This window comes from Marmota flaviventris, chromosome 3 (assembly GCF_047511675.1).
Source record: "Marmota flaviventris isolate mMarFla1 chromosome 3, mMarFla1.hap1, whole genome shotgun sequence".
Taxonomy (NCBI): domain Eukaryota; kingdom Metazoa; phylum Chordata; class Mammalia; order Rodentia; family Sciuridae; genus Marmota; species Marmota flaviventris.
The window spans coordinates 91,680,915-91,708,198 of NC_092500.1; the positions used below are offsets into that span (position 1 = coordinate 91,680,915).

Below are 27,284 nucleotides of genomic sequence, written 5' to 3' on the forward strand. Positions count from 1 at the left end.
ATTTATAATTGGACTTTGATGTCATGTTATCTAGATAGCAGGTGATTATTAAAGGACTGATGATGACCAAATCCTATTGTCCAATTAAAATGTGCTGACAAGGTTTGCCCCCACTACCACCATGGAGGGCTCAGATATCAAAAATCTTCTCCTACTAGGAGTTGGCTTTCTGATCTAGAGGAAGGTAGGCTGGTTATAATGAGATGGAGATTTGGAAAAGAATATTCCAGGAAGGGAAAGGTATACAGAAAAGGGCACGTATGCATAAAAAGACCAGGCATATATCAGTTACGGTGAGGGAGCAGGCCTTCCTCAGTTTTCAAGTGAAACCTTTGTGACCCCCCTTTTGCAGTTCCTGTGCAGCATCCAGCCTCAGGGACAAGGGAAAATCAATTCGTCCCAGTGACCATTGACACTTGACTGGCATCATAGTACTGGAATAGGACAACAAAATTTCAATGGAAATTCCAGTTTTTAGATTATGAAGTAGCAAGAAAATTTTAACTGACTGATAGGAAACAGAGAAGAAAGAGGAAATTGACATGGAAATAATGGGCACAATGTGTACAATTCAGGTCATGATGTCATGAAGTTAATATTAACTGTGAAATACTAATATATAAGCTGTGTGTGGGGAGGATGATTCTAAATTTTGGATGTGTGTGTGTGTGTGTGTGTATGTGTATGTGTGTGTATTCAAAAATTAGCCCTATTGACAAATTAGATGTTCCTCCTTAAACAATATATTCATTCAAACTTTCTAAGCTTTATTTTTCATTGTCCATAAAATGAAACAGCTATTAAATAATACAATATTTGGCAAATGGTAGGTTGTGTAATAGTAGAATATTCATTTATCCCATCAATAATGTAATAGTTTATGTTAACCATTGTGCCCTGAAGTCTCACCTGTATCAAAAATACATTTTTTGTGGACTGATGAAACTCAATTCTAGTGAAAAGTAAAGGACAGGAATAAAGGAAAGACTATGGTGAGGAAAATATTTTTAAAAACTGGAAAATCTGTATTTATTAAAATATTAAAATGTTGGCTGGACATGTGGCACACATCTGTAATCCTAGAGGCTGGTTAGGCTGAGACAGGAGAATTGTGAATTCAAAGCCAGCCTCAGAAAAAGCGAGGCACTAAGCAGCTCAGTGAGACCCTGTCTCTAAATAAAGCACAAAATAGGGCTGGGGATGTGGCTCAATGGCCAAGTGCCCCTGAGTTCAATCCCTGGTACACCCTCCCCCCCAAAATTAAAATATTACATGCTTATATGTCTAAAACTAAGTCCTTTCTTTTATATTCTTTCATACTCATAATATTTATTACAGATAAAGTGGACATATTTCTTAGCTTAAAAATGTTCTGAAATGCAACATAAAATGTTGATGATACCATGGAAAGCACAGTAATTTCTTGGATGTTCTTTCTTTTACCTATAATTGACTTTCCATTAGATTTTCATATTTCTGTGTAGGATAGAAGCTGAAATTTCACTTTATTTCTATCATAATCTAGAATGTTCTTTCCCCCATTAGATTGAGCTTTTTCATGTGTAACATCACTTGTTAGTGAGCTTTTCATATTAAGAATGAACAAAATTAGATAAGTTACAGTTCATAGTTACTGCCAATATCCATTCTTTCATTTTTATAATAAAAATAAATACTTCTGTGGAAAGAATATATGCTTTCTAAATAGTTATTTATTCACTTTTGAATATGTATGGATTTAAAGAGCCAGAATAATATCACAGGCACTGGAAATCTTTTTTTTTTTTTTTTTTTTTAAACTTCTTCATGTCTGCTTAAAAAACAAAGAAAATGAATCCTTTGTCTATACAAAAAAGGATGAAAAATACTTCATGGGACAATTCAGTAAGAAGAGTCAGATTACTTATTTTATCCAAGGAACTGACACAGAAGGATCTCAAATTTTAACCATATATTTACCTTACTATATACTGTTTCAAATGAGTAATTACTAAAACTTTTATTATAATTTTTCTTATATATAATATCATTTTCCTAAAAAGCAAAGTGAATTTTAATAGTGAAAATGGGAGAGATCTAAAGCTTCATTGTTTAGAACTCTCCTATTAATACAGGTATAAAATGGAAACACCAGACTAAACAGATCCTTGACTCCTGCAAGGACTTTGACTTTTGCCAGAGTGAAATGGGACAGGATGACATTTGGGGATTTTTTTTTAAAAACAAGAATGGCAGGGGCTGACTTATATTTTTAAAGAGATTGTTTTAGCTGTGGTGTAAGAAGTTGGAGATTGGAGATTATCAGATGACTATTGATGGCACATACAGGAGACTTGATGGTAGCCCAGACCAGAGGTAATTGGAAGTAATGTGGATATATTTTGAGAAGGATGGCCAGTAGGATATCCTGTACATGGGGTGAGAGAGAGACAATTCAAGCTAAAAATTTGGACCTGAACAATGAAAATGAGAACTGATTGTTTAAAGCAGGGGAACAGTTTAGAATGTAAGACTAGCAATTTCATTTTAGATACATTGAGTGGGTAAGTGTGGAGTTGGTGACTGATGTCTGGGTTGGTGATATAGATTAGATAGTTGTTGGCATTATGTTTAAAGGGTGTGACTTTAAGGAAAAAAAAAAAAACTAAGGGAGTAAGAACATATACAACGGAGAAGAGTGAAGGACCAAGATCATGATGGGTCTGGGAGAAGAAAAGGAAGTGGAGAAGGAATGGCCAGTGGGGTTGGAGTGAGCCAAGTGGAGTGAATTTCAAGATGGAGCGTGAGATCTATAGTGCTTCTGACCGGCCACAACGACACTGGAGGAATCAGCATTGGATTTAGCTGTGCAGGTCACTACTAACTCTGATGAGTGATTTTAGTGAAACAGAAGTGATAAAAACCTGATTGAACCGATTTTTAAAGCAGAGGGAAGAAACTGAAGAAAGTGAAAACCTGGGAAGCTTTTTGCTATAAAGCAGAGGAAGATAAAGGGTTGACTGCTGGCAGGAGATGAGATGAGGTTCAGATTATTTTTGGTTACTGTAAATATGAGCACTACTCATGGGCTGTAAATACTCTTCCCAAGTGTTCACTTGTAAAAAACAGTAAGTAAAACACCAGCCCAAGAGTGAGAGTGGGTCTGAATGCCAGTTTTTCCTTTTACTAGTTGTGGGCCTTGGGGCAAGTGAATTAATTTCATAAACATCAATTTTATGGTATATAAAATGGGAATGACAATACCTGCCTCATATTTTTGTTGTAAAATTGATACTAGATAGTATAATTTGAGAGTGTATTGTGGTGGTTAGGATATATAAGGTGGCCAAAAAATCTATGTCAAGCCCTAATAAACCACAAAGTTTTGTCCTTAAATTTGTAATCTAGCAATGAAGTGTACTTTAACTTATAGTAAAATGAGCACAGGTTGAGGAAGTATATAAAGGCATCCAGAAAAACAGTAAATAATTATGTTTAATGGAAATGAAATGAAAAATAATTCTAGGCTGAAATAACTAACTCTATTAGAGGAATAAAAGAATCTCTCATGGGAAAAATAACACTTGAATAGTCTTCATAAAAGAAAAATATATACATGTGTTTTTTTGAAATTATTTTTAATTTATTCTGATTTTTTTCTATGAAATTGACTTTAGAATTATATTTGTTTCTTGAATGTCTATATGACATCATGAATCTGAGTTGAAAGTAAATATGTTTTTTTGAAATAACCAGGAATAACTTTTAGTTAAGTCAGAAGAATAATTTTAGTGATTGAGTTGGTTAATAACACTTTCAAGGAGTTATGTGTTACCAAAAATGTATGAATTTGCCCAATAACATTGATGGTATTTTTACTCTAACTTCTGCTGCTTTAGCTGCTGAAGATTGAAGATTGAAGAAAATTTTTAAAAAATCTTTGCATTAGTTGGTAGAAGCAAATAAAAATATAAACAAACAAGTCCAATAAGTAACTTCAGAGAGAAGTTCAGAGTTCCAACCAAGGAACAAAAGCAAAGGTAGACAGTTTTATCTAGTGGTACAAGAAGGGTTTATAAAGGAGGTGGAAGATAATTAGGTGTTCTCAAGGTAAGCAAGTGGCAGCACTATATCTTGTTACACGGAGGACTCCTAGTAGAGATGTGACTCCTTGGTTCCTTCTAAGATCAGAAGAAGGCAGTGGATAGTTGCTGGTGCAGGGCATGAGACTAATTCTAGGAATCAAGGTACAGAGGGTAGATAGGGGCCAAAGCACTGTTACCTTAAAAGACTTGGAAAGCCACTGAAGAATTTCACAAGCAGAACTGATTCAGTACATGAGAAAGGGTGTTGTAATAGAAAGTTAGGTCTTTGGCCAAAAGAATTTAAAAACTTCAAAGGAGAAATAAAGATTGTAAAAGTCCCAGAACAAAGAAGATTTGGTTGAGGATGTGAGCACCATGCTACTTGAGAACTGAAGGTCTTACACTATGTTTCAGGGCACAGTCTCCACTGAAATGTGGTGACACCAGAGCAGGATGATGCTGCTAGCACCATCCGCTGATTTCTAGAAGTCACAACATATATTTTTTAATGGGAAAGTGTAATACTGGGAGTCAAGTTATTTTCCAAGAAAGCTAGACCTTCTGAAAGAGCTGAAGGAGAATGGGCTGGGAGACTTTTTTTTTTATTTGAGATGGCAGACTATTGATCTCAGTGAAGCAGCAGAGATCGCAGAAAAATGACTGACAGGGAGTAAAGCAATGGGATACTGTCATGGGAGAGGAAAGAAAAGCAGCAATAACCTTGAAAATGCCCAGGATAAGGCCTGTGAACCCCCTGAGATTCTACTACTTGGGAGGAAGAAGGCAGGGAAAGCTTGAGAAGGTACTTTACACTTTTGACATAATAAATCTCTACTAGAGGAGGAAATAAGAACTACTCACCCTAACTTACATATGAGTTTGCACAATACATAGGTGTTTATTGTAAAAATGTCTTGATTACTTAAGCAAATATGCAATTGGTTTGTGAGAGAAAATGGAGATTACATATATCATTAGGCAATTTGTTTTTATACGTGGATTTTTCCCAGCCCTGAACCAAATATCCCTATTACTCATAGTGTGTGAATGATTAATAACTCTGTTCCTTTTTCTAATTTCCTTTTTTTCCCTCAATTCAATAGTGTGGATTTGACACTTGTCTAGATTTTTAAATGGACTTTTAATCTGTTGAATTGCCCGTCAGATATCTATTAGCATTAGCATATTTATCACACCACTGAATCCCATCAACTGGTGTCATCTATTTTTTTTTTAAATCACTCCCTTTGCTAACAAAAAGAAGAAAAAAAAAAAGGAAAAAGGCTGACTTTTATTAGATGAATGATCCCGCTAGGATAATGATTGAACTTACGTTTCATTCCAGTTGACTAAGAAAAAAAATAATTTTTTGACTGGAATATTTCTGTAGTTTCTCACTTGGCACAGCTTCTTCCCAGCATATGTAAGCCAGCAGGAGAAAGAAAATACTTTATAGCTAAAAAGAAACAACATTGATTCAATAAGCTGAATGCTTTAAAGGAAATAGCTTTCTAAATGGGTCAATTATTTTTATAGTCTAAAGTCAAATGATAAAGTGGTGTTTGCTTGTATAAAGTATGCTTTACAGGTTACTTTAAGAATTTATATTGAGTGTATCAGCAAGATTGCAGAGTAGGAACCCCAAGGCCCACCTTTCCCTGTCCATATCCACACCAGTTCAACAATACACTGATTAATTCCCTTTGTGGGAAATCCAGAAACCATTGAAGAGGCTCCTATATCCCTATACCCAAGGTGTATGGGAGGGCACAAATAGCCACATCAAAGCTGGTAGGAAAATTCATGCCACTCACTTGCCAGAGTCCCTCCCCAGGCAAAGAGGGGCATCATGGAGGAAGTTCCCCACTCCTGGCTTTGCGCTGGAGACTGAAAGAGAAGACTGGAACTTATATCTAACACCAGACTTTGTGGGGGCAAGACGATTCAAGGGACTTGTTTCCCACATCTCATTGTAGGCAGGAAAGGCCACCACCAGGTTGGGGATTGCTGAGAGCAATGATGGTGGTATGAACTAGAACATCAACATCATGAATACCCCAACTCAGCATAAAAGGAAGAGGAAAAATTTCTTTCTTTCTGTCCATAAACTTTTTAAAAAACATATTTGAATTTACAAATATGTTTATTTGTATTTTCTTACTGATTTTTAACTTATCACACTGCAGAAAGTGAATGAGATCTATATTATATAGGTTATTTGAAGTCTGTTTTTGGTCATTTAAAATAAATGTTTCATGTATGCTTGACAGGAATTTGTATTTCTAAATTATTTCCTCTAGGGTACAATACAAATTTATTGGATCATGCTTGTTAGTTGTATTTGCTCATTCTTCTGTATTTTTCCCCAATGTGTCTCATTAATCTATCAGTTCCTGAGAGAGGAATATTTGATATCATTCACCATTATAGTAGCTCTGTCAATCTTTCCTTGCATTTTTGTCAACTGTTTTACTTTGTTTCATCTTTCTAGTGAATTGAATATTTCCTACCATGTAGTGACTTTATATTTAATAATGCTTTTTGATTCAGAGTCCATTATGTTAATCTATATATCAATGTTTGGTTGGTGTGTGCAGGGTATTTATATTGAGAGATATTGCATATGTCTCCCATATATTTCTTAACATGGTAATGTAATGAGCCAAGTTTATAAATGAATCTTCAGCAATATGAGTGAAAGATATAATTCTACACATGTGCTTTCTGATGGCAAAGAATATATGACAAGCAGTCTATAGATGCCGTTTAATTCTTCATAAAGAAGACACTCTCTTGGAGAGAACAAATTTTAGTTTGTTCATGTGTTCACAGTCTCTCATAATTAAAAATGTCAGATCATTTTTGCACGAAGATACTTTATTACATAATATGCATTACTGTACACATTAGGCATTTATGCATAATTAATCTGGTATTCTATTTGTCATAACATAGTATTATACTTTATGAGTGATTTAGGGATTTTAAAAAATATTTTTCACTGACTTTTTAATATAACCTCTTCATACAATGTGATTCTACCTTATTAATTGTTACTAATGATAATTTTTACAGTTGTTAACCAACCTCTTTTCCACTTCCATTAATTGCTATAGACTCAATTTTATAGATGCTGGCCCCCAGGTCCTCAAACCCTAGGTTTATATCTCTACTAAAATATCTTATTTGCTCTCAGAGTGTCTTCTTTCTTTACAGTCATCACTTCTTCAACTTATATTTCTGTCCTCTGTCCTCTGCAATAACATTGCAGCCTAAGTATTCATGCTTTCCAGGACCCAGGTGGCCATCTCACAAACCAAGGCCAACTTGTTCCTCTTTTCAAGGGAGTTTGTTTAGAAACTTTCAACAGATCTTTTTTGAGCATCTATAATAACCTAGGAAATGTTTTGGAGACTACAGGTTATCAAATACACACAGATGTGCCTTGTCACATGAATTTTATAAAAGGTGACAGAGGAGAAGGAACTAATAATATGCAATTATGAAGATAATAAGCATGATGCTATATATATATATATATATATATATATATATATATATATATATATATCATCATGGAGTAAGATAAAGTCACTTTCAATCATAAAGAGGAGAAAGCTAAAGAAGAATTTCTTTCCTGTATCATGAGAGATTTAGCTTAAATATGGATGGATTCTTAATCAGTATAATGAAATCATGGAAAAAATTCTTTAATCAACTTATGCTAAGTAAGATGCATTCTCATTTATCTTTGATAAGTTGCCTGGAGCCTTTACTGACAGCGGGTCATAGAGTAGATCATAATGCAGTTTTAAATCCATCAACTTTTTTATTTTGGAATTCTGAATTTTAATAAATTCGTTTCAACCACTGCCATTAAATCTAGTCTTAATGACTAAAGTCAGAGAGGCAATTACCACTTTGTTATTTTTGTGCCTTAGTTTGTTAATACTTATGCTTCTGGAGATACCTCTGGCTTAGGTCCTTCTTTGTTGTTTCTTTCCAGTGTGGTAGCCTGCCTTCAGGATGGTCTCTAATGATCCCTCCTCCTGGTATTCAAAATCTGGTATCATCCCTTCTCACAGTACCAATATGAGAAGTTTTGATGCCAAGATGAGGTTATAGAAGATGGCTTCTTCTGTCTCTGTGCCCCTTGCTCATGAACTCTCTCTTTCCCTACTGGATCATTTGCTCTGGTATATAAACAATTGCTCTGTCTTGGGGAAACTCAGAGACAACTCAGTGGAAAGGAATCCAAGTTTTCACACCTACACACCCTGAGGAACTGAGGAGTGCCAACAACCAAGCAAGTGATCTTGGGAGTAGGTTCTTCTGTCCCAGTGAAGCTTGAGATGACTGTGGCCTCAGTGGACAATTTGACTGCAACACATAAGATCTTGAGCCAGACCCATCTACCTAAGTTGCTCCCCACGTTCTTGACCCTCAAAACGTCAGCTAGTCAGTGTTTATTGGACTAAGCTGCTAAATTTGGGGTAATTTGTTATGTAGCAACTGATAGGACACTAACAAACCTACAATAAAATTATAATTTGTCACCATAAAAGATGTCTTACTGGAACCTCTTCTGTCAGAATTTCTAAGGTGACCGGACCATGGGCTGCCTAAGAGAAGAAGACCAGTGGGTTTTTCCCCTCCTATTCCAGACCTGCTTGTGTAGTTTGTTCTTCTAATGAATGAATGGGATAAATTTGCTTCTTCTATCAAAATTCTCATTTATTCATTGATTATAGATACTTTTGTAGAAAAAAATATTATTTGGTATCTATAATTTATGTATACACACACATACCACCTCTATGTAACTGTGTTTAAAATGGTCTAAATATTTTCTTTCCGCATATAGGTCTAATGTAGAGAAAGATGAAAAAGGCGAGTTTGATAGATAGATTATATTTATACAAACACACAATGTGTTTTAACTCTATAGATGCATTTGATGTTTATATACATATGTGAATATTTATATATTGTAAAACTTATATTACATGTATTCTCCTCAATTTATATAATTACACACACAGTACTTGCTCTATACATATAGCTTTACCTCTATTTATCTAGAGATTTTACATGTGAATTAAAATTAAGGGATATATTTTGGTGGCTAGAAAATTTAGCAATGTATAATATTATATATCAGCCCTTTAAAATTCATCATAAAATTTGGAAAGAGAAAAATGTATAAAAGTACCATTCCATGAATTTGGAAGAAATGTGTGTGTGTTTGTGTGTGGGGGGTTTATTTACATAGGTAATATTTTTCCTTAAATTGACTCTGTAAGCATTTATGCAGTTTATTTATTTGCAAAAAAAATCATATCAAGCATAGGTAATATTTTTCCTTAAATTGACTCTGTAAGCATTTATACAGTTTATTTATTTGCAAAAAAATCATATCAAACAAAATTATTTATCATTACTAAAATTATTCCTTTCAGTTTTTTTGAAAACTTAAATTGACTCTGTAAGCAGTTATACAGTTTATTTATTTGCAAAAAAAATCATATCAAGCAAAATTATTTATCATTACTAAAATTATTCCTTTCAGTTTTTTTGAGATCCCAAATGCATTACATATAATATTTTCACCAACAAATTAGTATTTTAATATCAACTTTAATTTAATCAGTATTCTCCTATATGGGTAGTCATAAGAAATTCAAATGTATTATGCTATCTTACACTAATTATTTTAAGAGAATACTACATCATAGATTCAACCTAAAATCCAGAGTTATTTATGCATAAATAAATATGTGGTTTCTTTTATTGGAATTCAAGTAATTATTGGCTAATTCTCACTATATCGAGGTATTAATCTTACAAAATATCTACCACTCAATAACTTGATGAGAATCAGAGTGTTTTCTTTTTCTATTTGTAAACTAATTCTCTCTCTCTCTCAGCACCACATAAAAATAAAATAAAGATGCTGTGTCCACTGAAAACTAAAATAAATATTTAAAAATTCTCTCTCTCTCTCTCTCTCTTTCTCTCTCTCTCTCTCTCTCTTAACATAAGTCATTTAAATCCAAATACTATAAAGACAATTTTATGGTAGCCATCTAATAGGATGAGTATTTTCTATTTCCACAATGATTATTGACAACAGCAATTCTTTTTAATATGGAGGAGATTGGAAGAAGTGGGGAAATAAATGACCACTGAGAATCAGAACTTTTAAAATGTTCTTTTACCAATAAAGATAAGTTTATGCCAATTGATTTCTAAATTTGTATGAAATACTTGCTCCTGCAAATGAGAACAAGATAAATTTTGCTCTACTTGGAAGTTGTGTAAAAACTAATTACCCCTTTTGTGGGAAAACCTGCCACCACTCACCTGCCCATCCATGCCTCTGGAATGTTGTGTACCGCATAGACTGTGAAGCTGAGATGGGAATGGAGTCCAGGATTTACACTGGAAATGCTTCCAGGTGCATTTACAGGCTGAAAATCAGCGTAAAAGCTGTGACAATAGACATCAATAAGCTGGTAGATGGATGTGGATAGTTCAGTTGTCACTTTCTCTATAAAGCCTAGGGGAGAAAAAGGTAAAGATCAGGACATCTGTGAGGGTTATATTTATCATAAGCTATCAATTATGACTTTGAAATTCCTTATGATAAAGTTTAAGTAAAATTTAATTAAAATGACCTTTACCAACAGAAGCCAATTAGCCATCTGTGTCTTTGAATACAGTCTGGCTTAGGTGCTAGTAGTTTAGCTATCAATAGTCTTTCTTACTTTCAGCAGTAGACATTTTGCAAACATGGTCTTCTAGTCACCTTCTACTCACTTTAGAATTATTTTCAGACAAGGAATATTTTCTACATATATAAATGCTATCTAGAGAATTAATCATAACAAGTTTGATTATGCTATGTTGTTTATTATTAACTAGCACGACAGTGTGCTGGTATTAAAAGAAAATGATAATGCTACGTGACTGGGATTTGAAACAAGCTCAAAATGAAGGATTTGTGATGCTTACTAAATCTCTTCAAAATCAAATCCTCTCCTAAATTTTACCATTAGCTATTTAAAACATTTATTGATTATTACTGAAAGAGACTTGTCATGCATGAAGAAAAAAGACTAAGTGTATGGGCTATGAGTTTTCTCTTGGTAGCTGTGGAGATGTTGAGAGAACAAGTAGGTACATCATCAGAAACATCATTAGAAATGATGTTCTGAAGATCTTCTGTAATTCCAAAATATGCCGGACCAAGTCATCTGGCCCAGGTGTTTGTTTAAACACATGCAACTTCCTCTTAAGTTGTTTCTGAAACATGTTGCTTTTTGGATTTTAGTTGCTTTGAAAAAACAATGATACAAAGAGCTAGCTTTTCCTTTAGTAGTCAGCTCTGCATCTGTGCTGGGGCACGTGATGTAGTACTTCAGGAAAGAGGCCAGCTTCAGCATGGAGCTTCTTCTAGCCCCTCAGGGCTCTCTCCATGCTGAAACATTCTTTATTGTTCAACACCTGCTATTATTCACTTAGTTATTAATAAATTTTACTTGTTTACTACATTTCTTATATTGTGCCCTTTGTTGAAACAGCCTGGGGTGGGAGGGACTAGCAGAGTCCCAATTAAAAAAAAAACTCCAATTAAATTGATTTGAGAAATTATCAACAACAATAATGAAGCGGAACAGTAAAATAGCATAAAACAGTATTAAAACAAGCCTCATCAATCTCTGGAGGCTAACTAACAGGGATTTTCCTGAACCATAGGAGTCAAAGAATTAAAAATGTACGGAAACATCTTTTCTCCCAGTCCCCAAATTGTACAGAAGCAGGAAGCACAAACTTCTTGTCAATAATTCCCAATCTTGTGCATATGTGCTAATGATTATCTATCTAAAAAGAATCATAGAGCTGGGTTAGAAATATTATTAATTCAAGTCCTAGCACATACTTTGGGGATCCTTAATCATTTGGATAATTACTCAAATTCTATTTGTGTGTGTGTATGTGTGTGTGTGTGTGTAGAAAGCCAGTTCTTATTTGCTTCTTTGAGTTGTTTAAGAGATGTGTGCATATGCATTGCACTACTTTCCAGAGCTCTGAATGAAGAATATACTTTAAATAATATCATCAAAATGTATTAAGGACACAATCCCTGGGCTTGGTGGAGAAATATGGTGAAATAATGCATATCACAACTGAGATACTCCTGGAAAAGAATTATAGCACCATGAAATAAAGAAGCAATGACAATGTATATGTAATTAAATAGAGTAATTAGAATCTGTCATAATTTATCATAGGAGATAAATCTCTATGCAAATTGCTGTACACTTTTGTGGAATTTTATATTTATTTCTCCGAGGAATATGAGGGGAAGAAAGTTCATTACAGCATTCCTAGCAGAAAGGAAGTGAGGCCAGTTCCATATTGATCTTCCTCCAGCTTTCCATCCCACTCACTACTCCTTAGACTCTGTGCTGGTAATATTGTGATGGAGTGTTCATCCCATCTATTCCTCCCTGGTGGGATGGAATTTATGAACAGATAGAACAGCGGCCTTTCCAGTCACTCATTTTTTTTCTTCATACCCTCTGCTGGTCCACTACTTTCTATGAGAGAGGTGGGGGAGTTCCTCAGATATAATCTACTGTCTTCTTTTAATAGTGGGAGTTAGAAAAAAGAGGATATCCTTCTGTACACAATTTTTTACTGAAAAGAGTAAGGATGTGGAGGCAACTTGGAGTTATCTCTGCATCCAAGGTTAGTAACTGAACATCTGTGAGTCAATCTCTTTAAAAATGCTTGGAGTGTTCCTGTGCCAAAAACCATCTGCCTGTGCAAACAAGACCAGCCCTGACCACACCCTGCAATGAAGTATGATCGTATCTTTTATGTATACTAAGACAACTGAGGATCAAAGAGTTTACTCTGGGGTCACAGAGTTAAGAAGTGGCAGAACTGGGATTCAAAACCAGTTCTGCTTGATTTGAAAGTTGGACCCTGCTCTACATCACACACACCCACCATTTTCTCTAGAAACTGTCCTCTTGTATTTTCTAATAATATAGTCCTGGAACTCTGGTGAATACTGATTATTCCATAACCTAATCCTTTTATCTGGTCTTTCAAATAGAGTTTGAATTTAAATTTGAAACTAGTGACTTTGGAGATCTGCAATTTTCTCATCTTTGTTACATCAAAGTATAATTAATAGTAAAATTTTGCAGTGTCTTAGAATTGCTATCAGGAAGATTTTAATATTTCTTTAATTTTAATTGATCTCTTTTCTCCCTTATTAAAATATATCAGGATGAAAGTTAAAATAATGTGAATTTCTTTTCCCTTGAAGAATTATCACTTCCATTAGTGAAAGGGTTTTAGTAAAGTATTTCTTCCCCTCACAAAGTATTTCACATACTTAGGGCATAGTTACTACAGTATTTGGATTAAACATTGAAAAAAATATTTGGAGTTCTATAAGTGAATCTTTTTCTTTCTTTTTAAAATATGTGAGTATATGTATGTCTTACCTTTTACTGAAGTCTGTGAATCATGATGAAAACTCTGAAAAAAAAAGGTCCAAAAACATACTTGTTATTCAGATGACAAATTTACAAAGTAATCAAACCTATAATAACCAAAATCTAAACAATAAAATATCTCTGGAATGAGAAAAAGATAAAATATTTCTTAGAATCATATGTCCATCTTGCTTATTAAAGAAAGAATCTAAATTATATGAAAAAAGAAACATTTCTGAATACTCTAATAAAAAGTGTGAGTTATTTAATTTTTAATAAAAGAAATTGCTAGAATAGGTTTAGTTCTTTTCATTATTATTAGAATTATTCTACATACATTGTTTAAGTTCTGTCTTCCTTCCATGACACTAATTGTTTTACATAATGCATTTCCAGTTCTATTTTGTGTTGTCTCTCTTATTATTAGCAATTATTCAAATGTAAACTTTGGTTAGTGCCAAAAAGAGGACTCTATTGAAGTAGATCAAGTTATGTAGAATCACTGTATAGTTTTATTTCTTTCTTTAATTTTAGGGTATTAAAAAAAAACAGCTAACTGTCAAACACTAGAGAAAGATAGTGCATCTTGAATCAGAGCTTTAAAAAAACTAACAATCTAATGTTTCACTTTTGATTATTTTCATTGTTATTTATGCTCATTTTCTTTGTTATCATGTTCATTTCCATTAGCATCATGACATTTATTTATTTAGTCATTTATACTCCAATTACTTAGGATTAGGATTTTCTGGTTATAACTTTATTATCATGAAAATTGTACAGGGTTGTTAGTAGAGTCACTAAAATTAAAACTTCAGCCCAAAAGAAAATTCAATTTTCTAATAAGGTTAAATTTTGACACAGGATATTTAAGAATTTAAATACACACACACACACACACACACACACACACACACACACACGGTCTCACTATGTTGCCTAGGCTGACTTTGAACTCCTTAGCTCCTCTATCTTGAGTAGCTGGGAATTCAGATACATTCTACCATGTCTGGCCCTAAACACTTTTTAAGTAAAATTTTAAAGTTTGTTTTAAAGGAAATCCAATTAATTAAGAAACATATAAAGACTACAGTATTCCAGTAAAGAGTAAACATTTCTGTCATTTAAAAACATAATTAAATTTATATAAAACATTTCACTTAAAAGCGTCATTATATGAACCTACTAAGAAGCTTTTCTATTAGGTAAAATATCTCATCTGTATATAGCATCAACCACTGATCTTAACAACTGCACGTAAGGTATTCACTTCATCCACGTGGGTGAGACTATTAAAGATGTTAACCTGGATTAACTAGAATCCAATTTCTTCAGAAATACAGACTTGCATTATAAAATCACCATGACATCCACCTACACCACAACGTGAAAGAACATATTTTTCATTTTTGTGGTTCATTTTTTTGTGTGAGTATTTAATGGAAATACATTAGATGAACTTCTAGAATATTATTTGAAGGATAGAAATTTGTTTCCAGTGCTAAGTGGGAGCATGGAATACAGCATAAATGCATTTGTGACATAATTCTTCAACTTGGCAAAGCTTGCATTTAATAAAATCTAATTACTTCCCTGTATAGCAGGAAATAGTCTCTTGCAAGTTGACCAAAACTGCAGCCAAGAAAAAAGAAAACTTCTCAAATTTCAGAGTTTGTTGGCAGTAGACCTGGAGTTCTCAGTATTTCTTTAATCTTAGTTTTGTGGTGGGAGGATAGTTTGAATTGTTTTGGCATTGTTAACTAAAGTTGGTTACTGCACAAATTCTGCAAAATGTACTTAATATTTGTGCCAACATTCTTAAATAGGTGGACTCACAATTAAGATAGAATGGAAAAAGAGATGGACAAAAAGTATGACTGTAGATGATGTAGAATAAATGAACTTTTAAATTCTGCTAAAAATAAAAATGTTCTCTTTTGGGTGGTAATGGTTACTGAACTATCTATTTTGACCACAATATATACTAAATAAAACTCATAATTGTTAACTCTTTTCTTCATTTATATTCATGAAAATCATTTCAGTCTTATAAAAATACCACAAATTTTTATATAATGAGTTAAGTTGTACAGAAAACTTATGCAAGATTCAGTGGTTCTAAGTACATAGATTGATGAAATGCAAAGGTGAACTCCTCTTGGGTATTCTAATTGTGCATGGCTTTCATAGAAATAATCAATTTCTACATGAAGTATTCTTTTGGCTTCCACTACATTGAAAGTTTGATATTTCTGAAAAAAATTTTCATTTTTATCCTTTTAAGGAGTTTTCCCTTCAGTTAAGACTATTTAGATCTTTTCAATTCAAATGTCCAGCACTTGGTATCATCTTCAAAATACTCATTTTCTGAAATTCCTTAAAAGGATAAAAATGAAAATTTTCACAGAAAATGAGTATTTTGAAGATGATGCTTTTTATACCTAGGAATAACAGTATTGTTTAAAGGGTTGCATACTAAAATTATATTTTCTTCATTCCAGTTGATCTGTTACTTGTTTCTACTGATTCACCAAGTGCTGGACATTTGAATTGAAAAGATTCAAATAGTCTTGACTGAAGGGGTAACACATGTTCACATTCCTAGATCTGGTCCCTTCCAATGGCAAAGGTTCATACTTGTCATAAGGCGGTGAGATGATGTGGAGCTAACATGTGCTGAGGGAATTGAGGACATCATGTTGACCTCATGAGGATGATTCTAAAAACCTGCCTCCAGTACTCTTCTCACCACTCCAGAAATAGTAATGACTCTTAGTAAAGCAGCACAATCATCTGGGCCCTTTGTTAATTCCTCTATTCACAAGAACCCTGAAAATTCTGGTTATTTTATTTAGAAATAGAGAAAACTAAAACTCAGAGAAGTGCATTTAATTTTCCAAAGTACAGTGAGCTAGAAATGGATAGATCTTGAATTCAAACCATGTTTGCATTAGCCTAAGCTCACCATATCTTATTATTAGCTTTAGGTACTTAGAATGTCTCCAAAATGTTTTAATCTACAAGAAACTAATTACTTGTTGAAAGTTTGTTCTTACTACCTTGGTATCCTGATCTAACTTCATTTATTAGAAGGCTCTTCTTTACCATCAAATAATTTTCACATTTTTAAGTTAATTGAAACATTTGTTTTCAAAACATACTGGTGGTATGCTTTTTAAGACTATGGAATACTTTTTTTTTACTCTAACACAAAATAGAAAAATATGGTCAAATTAAATTTGATCACATCAGATTTTTTTATGTTGTTATCATTTGTGAAGACCATAGGCCTTAATATCTACGCATGCAAACCATTTGGAGACTGTGTAATTATTTCATTTCCTTTTATAATAATTAGAAAGTTAAACAGTAGGTGTTTACCCATGAAGAAAAACTTGTGGAAACAAGCCACATCTGCCTTAGACACTGAATTTTGAAGTTTATTGATGATATTATTTATGATTCGATTTCACAAATGCTTTGTGCTTTCAGTTTTTAATCAATGTTTATCTTCGTTTTATTTGGTGATATGCCTCTATTGCTTCCCAGAATACCACTGACACTGTTCAGATAATATAAGTAATTTATTCAATTTCTACATTTGTTTTCACTGTTCTATCACATAAAACAAGTCCTGATTAACATAAGATGCAGACAGTCATTTCCCTATTTGAGAATATAAGCAGTAAGCACAATAATTTAAACATTTGGTGAAAATATAATTATGTGCAGCTTAAGTCAACCATTTGGAAATTTCGAGGCTGACATATTTGAAGAAAGTATAATCTCTGTTGTTCCTTTTATGCAGATAAGGAAGATACACACTCTCAAGAAGTGTCACCTGTGTTAAGAACGTGTATACAGACCTGTGTCCAAATCTCTGTTTTGTCATGTATTAGTCCCCTGTACACAACACTATGAACATCAGATTTTGACAATAAAATAAACATTACAATGCCAACTTAATGGCATTGCTTGAGGATTAGTTGAAATAAAAATTAATGTATATGTGAAATTATTTTATATATTGAGATGCACTATCAAGTATAAGTTACTATGATTCCCCCTTAGCTGTAGTTTTTCTCTGTGAGATTTGTTACCTTGGTCAATCACCTTCTGAAAATATTAAATGGAAAGCCCCCCAAACAAATAATTTATCTTTTAAATTATGCACCACTCTAAGTAGAGCAAAGAAATCTCTTTTTGTCCACACTTTCCCAACCAGGCCTTTAATGATCCCTTTTTCCAATATATCTACACTGTATATACTACCTGCCCAGTAGTCATTTGGTAGTCATTGAGGTTATCAGATTGAATGTCACAGCAGTGCAGTTGTAGCATTCAAGAAATCCTTTCTTTCCTTAACAGTAGCTCCAAAGTGCAAGAGTAGTAATGCTGTCAATTTTATTATAGTGTGTTATTAAAATTCTTCTATTTTATTTTTATTGCTCTTAGTCTGTTAATGTAACTAATTTATAAACTACACTTATAATATTATAGATATATCTGTATAGGAGAAAACAGTATATATAGGGTTTGGTACTATTTATGATTTCAGGCATACCCTGGGGATCTTAGACATATTTCCTGAGGATAAAAGAGGACATAATAATAATAATAATAATAATAATAATAATAATAATTATTATTATTATTATATCCATTTCTGTTTTATTTTATGTTAAAGTAATAATTTTGGATGCATTGTAACCAGATTTCATGTTTTTATTTGGCAATAGCCACACTAATAATTCTCCCTTTATTTCTGGGATTTAGAAAAACCACGTGATGTCCATTTTTAAACCCCCTTAAACCAGAAAATCAGCAAAGGATGTAGTATTCAGAAAAATGCACTCATAATTCCTAGTAGCATTATGCACTACAAATTCAGTAAAAGATAACTGAGAAGCTGATACCTTCTTTTCTAATTATGTGCTTGAATACACGAGCATGGGCACTTATAAAGGCACACATTAATGGTTGTGAGAGTCATCAATAGCCTATATAAACATGTGCATGTGAAATGTTATATTTATCTAGGTAGGACTGATTTCAGTTTCACTTGGAAGTTATGGGATGATTACAAACTTTAAAGGTGTAAGAAATTTTCTTTTAATTTAATTAAATCTATTTGGCGTAACAATAACAAGCTGCAGTTATTCCCAAATGATAGATATATACCATGTGCATGCACACACATACAAATACACATGTAAACACATCTATATATACATATATATATATATATATATAGTTATCAAATCAAAGTCTATCGCTTTCCTTAATTAATTACTGAGCTCTGGTTTAATGTAGTTACTGTGTAACAAATGGATATATTTACCTTTGTTTTTCCTTGAAGAATTAGATTTAGTTTGTTCACTGCATCTGTAATTTGTTTGGTTTCCACGCACCCAAGAACACTGCATATATTTTTAATTTCTTCAATAACATCATCTGTATATTGCTGTAGATGACAAGACTCTCTGTTTATTAAAATTGAAAAGGCACAAGTATGTTATCAAATTACCACTCTTTCTGTGAAGAGGAAATGGAAAAAAATCTGGTTGTTCTCACATAAAGAGTTCTCAAGAGTCTGGTTATCCTGTGACCCAAGCCACAATTTGCATTGAGTGAATGCTCAAAGGTAGGACGAACCCAACACTAATTACTTACTTAACTACTTTATTATCTAACTGAACTACAACTTAACATTATCTGAAACAAGACAAAAGAGAGGAAGAAAATAGAGGAGAAAGGAAAGAAGAAGAAAAGGAGAGAAAGAAAAAGAGACAAAGACATGGAATCACAACACAAAATATATATCAGTTCTATTCTGGAGCATTTTCTTAACAAAACCGTATCAATTCAAAGACACAGCATGGATTACTATATTAATAGGACATTACTTTGCCTATTTGTGAAAAAAAACCACACTTCTTAATATGTTGCTAATAACTCGTATGAGATTTTACAAACACAGAACTGATGACAGGTCTAGGGAGAATAACTAATTAATACTATAAAAGACAAAATAGATTCCAAAAATGTCCACAAATTTGATTTATGAACTAGAAGTAAGAAAGTGCAATTTAGTTGGGATACATTCTCAGTCTTCCATAGATTACGTAGAAATGACTACTTATTATACTATGAAGAAGAAAAATCTATGAATAATTCCTATTGAAAAAATCCAGTTGTTTCATTTCCGTGTAAATTCATTATAAGTGAACATATTGAGTCTGATGTGGCTACCAGAAGATTAACTGCATTAATAAATGGAACCAAAAGACTTGGAACCTCAGAAACTAGGAAGCATTAAGTGTCACCCCATTTCCATGTGTCTCATCACTGCTGGAGTTTAGTTTTGGGTAGCATGCTTGAGAATGCACTTGACAAGCTGGATTTTCCCAAAGGAGAGCAACCCCACTATTAATATTTTGTTAACATATTCATTCAGAACAGCACAGTAGACAGCATTTTCAGCTCTACATACAGTCTCTGAGTATTCAAATCTTGCCTCTTTTCCTTTCTACCTGGGACATCTTTACAGTATTTAGCTTTAATGTGCCTAGGTCCCCTCTTTTATGAAGCAGGAATAATAATAATAATCAATTATGGGTTTGTTGTAAAGATGAATTAGATAAAACATTAAAAAGTGTCTGGCAGAGAATAATAGCTAAATTTTAATGCTTAATTAATTTCTAGCCATTCACACCAATATTTTAGTTTATACAATGAACGAGACACTGCATATGCACAGATAGCTAATAAAATGTGAATTAAAAAGTTATAAAACTATTTTTTATTCAGGCATTCTAAGTAGGTATGTGAGATATGTAAATTTGTGAAAATTCATAGATATTACTAATTAAAATGTAAATGTTGGGTTGATTTTGGTCACTAGGTAGCTGGTAGCCAACTTACTGAATCTACTGTACCAGTCTTGCAGTAATTTTTATCTGATTTATCTTATTTTAATCTTCATAAAAATATTCATAAAAATATCCATGAAAGATAAATATTATATCCATTATATTCATGAGTCACTGAGATTTCTAAAATATGTTAAGTGAAATGCTGCAATTACAAAATTAACTTGGTGATTTATTGGATCTGAATAACTAAGGTTGGATTTAAGATGACTCCAAAATTTCATATTTGGAAAATGAAGAAGACAGGCCGGCCATTATTAATCATGGCAAAAACACAGATATGATGGGAAAATTTGAGGTAGTATTGAAATGCATGTATTCTTTGATACACAGAGCATGAGCTTCCCAGGGAAAGGGCAATGAGGTTCAACTCCAGCAACTGATGGATTGAGAAACCTACCTTCACATGTGTATATGTGCACACTCACACACAGAGACCCTGCAAGCTTATATGAACACTAGGTAAAGTGTAAGAAAAAATAAATAAATGCACAATATCCCAAAACAAAAACAGCCTAATTCTCTTGTTGACATAAATATAGCAGAACTTCAAGCCTGAGGAGTAGCTCAAATGCTAATGCTGCAATGGCTGAGGAGAAATCAGACAGAATTGAGACCCCAGGCTTAAAGATTTATTAATCATGTTGGATAAGTGGGTGAAGTATTATGCTTAAACTAGTTGGTAGAGGTAGGGGATGAGTAGAACGGGAGGTAAGATCCGTGAATAAACCCTAGACGGTGGATGGATAGATGGTCATCTGTAAAGAGTGGAGGAAGAAAAACTATACACTTAATGACCAAGAGAATTTTTGAGGAAGTGTTATGGTTTAGCTATAGGGTCTCCCCCAAAAGCTCATATGTGACAACGCAAGAAAATTTAGAGATGGAATAATTGGGTTATAATATTCTTAATCTAATGAGTGTATTAATCCCTTAATTAATTAACTGGGTAGTTACTGTAGGTAATTAGGGTATGGCTGGAGGAGGCAGGTCATTGGAGGAATGACTTTGGGGTTTTTATTTTGTCTATGGTGAGAAAAGTCTCTCTCTCTCTCTCTCTGCTTCCTAGTGCCATGTTCCCAGCTGCTACCTTCCACCACACCCTTCTGCCATGATGTTCCGTCTCACCTTGTGCCCAGAGCAACAGTCAGACATCTATGGACTGAGACCTATGAAACCATGAGCACCAAAATAACTTTTCCTCCTTCAAATTATTAGTCAGGTCTTTTGGTTACTGCAGTGAAAAAAGCTGACTAAAACAGATCTTTCTCTACCCAGAGTCTTTGCATGAGGAAAATAATTACCTAAAAAAATAAATGCTTGTCTTTGCTATGTATGGCTACAGATTATTAATTTATATTACCTGCACTGGGAATTTATGCTAAAAATAAGTGAGCTATTTTTTGTTATTTCTTACCCAGGCAGAAACAAATGCAAAATTGCTGTGTAGAAATACCATCCTAAAACAAACCCAGAGTTTACCCCCAAATAATATATATGTAACAGATGCAAGTGTACACACACACACACACACACACACACACTTGTAGGAGGGTAAAATCAGCTTAAAATTTACAAATTTGATGACAGCTGATCCACATTATAAAAATCTTTATAGACACAAACAGTGGGGTTATTTCAAAAGAAAATACCTAATTCAGCCTATTTTAAGATATGTCAAACCCAGATTTGGGCATTATTTTTAGAATTTGAATATTATTCTCCAGAGAGAGAATAGACAGAGGAAAGAAATGTTGAACTGGATGCATAATGCTTCAGAACATCTACTATTTCAATGATAGAGGAGAAAGTTTGGGTCACAGAGCACCCAAAACTCTGTGGAGACATGAGCCATACTATGACAGCTAATAGACACCAACATAAATGTTATATATAAACATAAATTTTATATAAATTTTACTGAGTTTCTATATGTGTATGAACTGGAAATCATCAAATTCAATTAATGAGTTTAAAGACAAATTGAAAATTCAGAACACTTTTCATTCCTGGTTTAGTAGTGCTATTACAAATTATTGTTCCTTTAAAGAATAATATTTCATTTGAAGTTACAGTTGGGCTTAAAATGCAGAATATTCCTCTCAGGTAAAGTGAAAAAGCCAGATAGTATACAAAATAGTACCCTTCTCTGAATCCAGCAGAGAGATAATGACCAACATATCAATATATCTGAAATTTAGAGGAAAATTTTTGGTCTTAAAACTAAAAAATTGAATAGTCTGTGTTAATTTTAAAAAGGATTTGTAGTAAAATCCTTTCTATACGGAAAACCCCAGAGCAAATAGTTTCATTAGTGAATGAAGTAACTTTAGGAAACAATAAAACCAAATCTACTCAAATTCCCTCAGTATATAAAAGAAGAGAGAACACTGCCCAACTTATTTTATAAGGTTGACATTCACTCTGCTACTACAATCAAGAACAATATTATAAGAAAATGAAACTATATTCTAATGCCCCTCAAAAAGATAGATACAATACCTGTAACAAAGTATCAGTTAATTGAAGCCAGAAATTTATGAAAAGGATGATAAATCTTTAATAAATAGGGTTTATCATAGTAAGAGAAAAACTATTATTTTAATTTGAGAGGAATAAAAGAGAAAAACCATGCAGAAAAACATTTGACAGAATTCATCATCCATTCAAGACATAAACCCTTAACAAATTAGAAATAGAAGAAAACTTCTTCAATCTAGTGAAAGGCAACTAACTTCATTTCACAGCTACATAAACTCCATGACTTCACACTTACTGGCAAAAGTATCTAGGCAAGCATTCTGTTCTTAAATATTCTAGTAAAATTCTGTTGAAACCTTTGATTAGTATTGAAGAATAAAGGAAATAAAATAAATAAACCCCCCATAATAGGAAAGGAAAAAGAAAAATTGTTTCACAGATGATTATATATGTAGAAATGCTAAGTAATCTAAAAAACAGTTCCTAGAACAAAAAAAGGAAATTCAACAAAATATACATGCAAGGCAAGGTATGAAAGTCAAATCTATTTTTATATACTAGTAACAACTAATTTGAAAATGACATAAAACTATGTAAAATATCATTAAAGTACAAAATAATTAAGGATAAAATTAATAAAATGTACCTGTACCTGAACTCTAAATAAAATCTTGCTGAATAAACTTAAGAAAGCCTGTATAAATGGAAAGATGGATTGGATTATAAAATTCAATATTTTGATATAGCAAATCTCCTGAAATATATCAACAGATTCAACACAGTTGTGACCAAAGTATCTAAAATAGCCAGATTTAAAAAAAATATATATATATAATAATAGAGAACATTGTTTGTTGCTAAACATTCTATAAAAGCATGGTAATTAACGTGGGGCCTCATTGATATAAGGATACAGCCTTAGATTAAGAAACAGAATAGGAATCTCTAAAACTTGACCTCCAAATACATGGCTAATTGTTTTTAACAGTGTGGCAAAGATTATGAAATAGAGGAAGGCATACCATTTTAAATAAATTATTCATGAATTATTGGTTATTCATTTAGAAAAACAAAAAGCTTTGAGTGTTACCTCCTCACACACACACAAAGTAAAGTGAAGTGGGTCACAGAACTAAAAACAGCTACATGCATAAAGTGACTCTAGTGATGAATAAATGAATGCTAGGAAGGTTTAATAAAACTTCCATAGTGATGGGGATTGACAAATCTATCTAACTTTGAAACTAAATTATGTCCTATATTGCTACTCTGCTTAAATTATGTTTGAAATTAGAACTTTTGAAAATCTAACAATTGATTTGCTTGAAGAGAGTTTCAGTTCTCAAAAAAAGGTAGACATAAAATTCCTCTTTGTTCTCTTTATATAAACATTTCTGCCCCTATTTAGCTGAAAACTTTTGGTTTATTGTTATTTTTTTAGGGGGGAAAGTGTGAGATAGGTATTATTCTGTCTCCCTCACATTAAAATGATTCCTTTACATCTCTCATTTAAATCAGTTATTAAAGCTGAATAATAAAGATGCCATATTCATCTGGCTTTCTTCTTAGTACTGCCCGTGAGTCATGGGTTACATGGTAGAAGGAGTTGGAGGGGCTGGCTCTTTTCAGACCTAGTAGATGTTTTGTGAAGCCCAACCACATTTTGAAACACAAATAGATTTTTCTAAATACTGACCCATCTACTTTTAAATTAGTTCAATAGTTGCTAGATTCTCTATCATCAGTGGTAGGGATTGCTAACTTTCTGTAATGTTTCTCACTGGCATTTTATTAAGGAATTTGGAGACAATATATTGGAATCTACTAGAAAGAAGTGATTTTGAATCAGAAGTTGATTCTGTTTTTTTTTTTTTTTAATATTGGGGATTGAAGATTGAACTCAGGGGCACTCAACCAGTGAGACACATCCCCAGCCCTATTTTATAGTTTATTTAGAGACACAGGCTCACTGAATTACTTAAGGCTTCGCTTTTGCTGAGGTTGGCTTTGAACTCAAGATTCTCCTGCCTCAGCCTCCCAAGCCACTAGGATTACAGGTTTCAGAAGCTGATTCTTTTATGTAGACTGAGATATGATTTTTATACTGGCAATTATATATCTTATATATTATTACGTGATTATGCTATCTCTCACACAAGATTATCAGCCACTTCAGGATGTGGTTTAGTCTTTGATCCCTCAGTTTTCCAGTGAGTAAACAGTTCAGTGATTTGCATCAAGAAAGTAAGCATTCAGTGATACATTTGGGGAAATTATTTTTCTTTCTTTTATACTTAATTTATCTGAAATGTTAAAGATTAAAAACAGAATACAGAATGAAAATTGAATGTATTCCTTATAGTTCAGGATACTAGTAGAATAAAAGAGATAGAACAAAAAAGTCCAATGGAAAAGCTCTAGGCAAATAACTTCCAAAATTAGTATGTTGGAATATGTATGAAATATGTTAAGTTAACATAAAACCCAGGATGTCCAATCTGAAATGAGTGGAGTCTAAAATAATGATATTTTAATAATCATTAAATAATCATGAAATAATCATTCCAAGGAAAGAAAATATTTGATAAGTTAAATTATCCATAGTATTTGGTAACATTCATGACAAATTTATTCAGCCACCTCTTTTTTGTTTTTCAAATCATATATAATAATCCAAGTTTGGGAAATAGGCTAAAACCATTACTTTTTAAAACTGATGCTGTTTTAGACATCAATGAAATGCTATTTATCATATATAATAATCCAAGTTTAGGAAATAGGCTAAAACCATTACTTTTTAAAACTGATGCTGTTTTAGACATCAATGAAATGCTATTTAATATGCTTGTTGAATAATAGAAGGTGCAAAATAAAAAATTTAGAATATTAGAGTCTGTCCTTCATTCTCACATATTTACTATTGATGCTTCATAAAAAAAACTCATTTAAAAAGCTAATTGTTTTGGACTGAGTTCATCTGGAATGTCTCAAACATTCTGTGTCTATTTATAAAGTAATTTATTGGTAAGAGATGATCACTATTTCCCAGTGATAATGTAAAGACAGTATTTCTTTGATGATTTGCCAAGTGTTAAGTCATATCAGAAAAATTCACAGTAGTCAATGGTTTCTTTCAAAGTGAATATATTGGAGTCTTCATATATGAATAATATGATCAAACTTCTAAATTTGGAAGTTAAGCACCATTACAAATTCTCAAAAATCATGTGTGTATGTGTATGATATATTAGCAATACTGAGACATTTAGATAACTAAATTAATTCACGTATAAGTAGATTATGATAACCTCAAAAGTATCTCTACATATAGTCAAAAGGTATAGATGCTCTAGGGTGAAGTTTTAATGTGTCCTGGGTACCTATAAGTTTTAACTTTTATATTAGGAAGAATGAAAATCACAAGGTTGAAGAACCAAGCTCAAAGTCAATTACTTAATGGAAAAAAGTTCTCACTTGTTTTAAAAATAGTCTCTGACTCATACAATTTTCTGTAATAATATGGTGTCTTATTTGTGAAACACCAACTCTTGTCTGGAAGAAGCAGCTGCAGGAAGTGATCTGCCTAATGGAGATCACAACTTGGATGCCCCAAACATGACCCAATTTCAATAGCATTGGACAACACCCATGATTTTCTCCTGCCAAGGATGTTTCTCCTCTCTTCATTGTAGTCAGTTGATTTCTCCATGCAGTAAGTCAGCAGCAGGGAAATATGGAGTTATTCTAGGCATGCCCTAGGTAAAAACACCTAGTTTTTCAGCTGATTATGTAAATTGCACATTTTCACCTGTTATGGATCTGTCCCATTATCTCCATTCCTACATTTGAGAGTTAAGCTATGCCTAAATCATCTCTCGGTTAATAAAATGCTCCTCCAATCAACTGTCAATGTTTGTACCACCTTGCAGAATGGTTTCATGTCATCAACTGATGAATTTGAAAATCCTTAATTGCCCATGTAAGGTCCAGATGATCCCACATAACTTGGTGCTGTCTGCTCTCTTTCTAGGTTCTCAACCTGACCCCTTGTAGCCATGTCAAATTTCATATGGCTTCCTAATCACACCAGGCTGTTTTCTGACTGTTTCTCTTCATATTTTCCTTGGCTGAAAGTTATCCCTACTCCACACCATCCTTCAAGATTTCCCTTGTTTGGCCTGAAAACACTGAATTGTTTTTCAATACATAGTTTAAATGGGTAAAGCTAATAATCCTGTCTTACTTATGTTTCCTGCATATACACACATCTTTCATGGTACTTACAATACTTC

At 32.9% G+C, this 27,284-nt stretch overlaps 1 protein-coding gene across 2 annotated transcripts in view; it reads right to left on the reverse strand.

Moving 5' to 3' along the window:
• The window catches only part of Pik3c2g (phosphatidylinositol-4-phosphate 3-kinase catalytic subunit type 2 gamma), a 352,426-nt gene that overhangs the window by 258,352 nt on the left and 66,790 nt on the right, over positions 1-27,284 (reverse strand). Inside the window, exons 8-11 of one of the 2 annotated variants that reach the window (XM_027955971.2) lie at positions 18,921-19,043; positions 13,589-13,622; positions 10,428-10,623; positions 5,398-5,520 (exon numbers count right to left, since the gene is read on the reverse strand). In XM_027955971.2, the coding sequence (XP_027811772.2) occupies positions 5,398-5,520; positions 10,428-10,623; positions 13,589-13,622; positions 18,921-19,043 (476 nt within the window). The remainder of the gene's footprint in view (positions 1-5,397; positions 5,521-10,427; positions 10,624-13,588; positions 13,623-18,920; positions 19,044-27,284) is intronic. The other variant, XM_027955972.2, reaches the window with a different exon arrangement.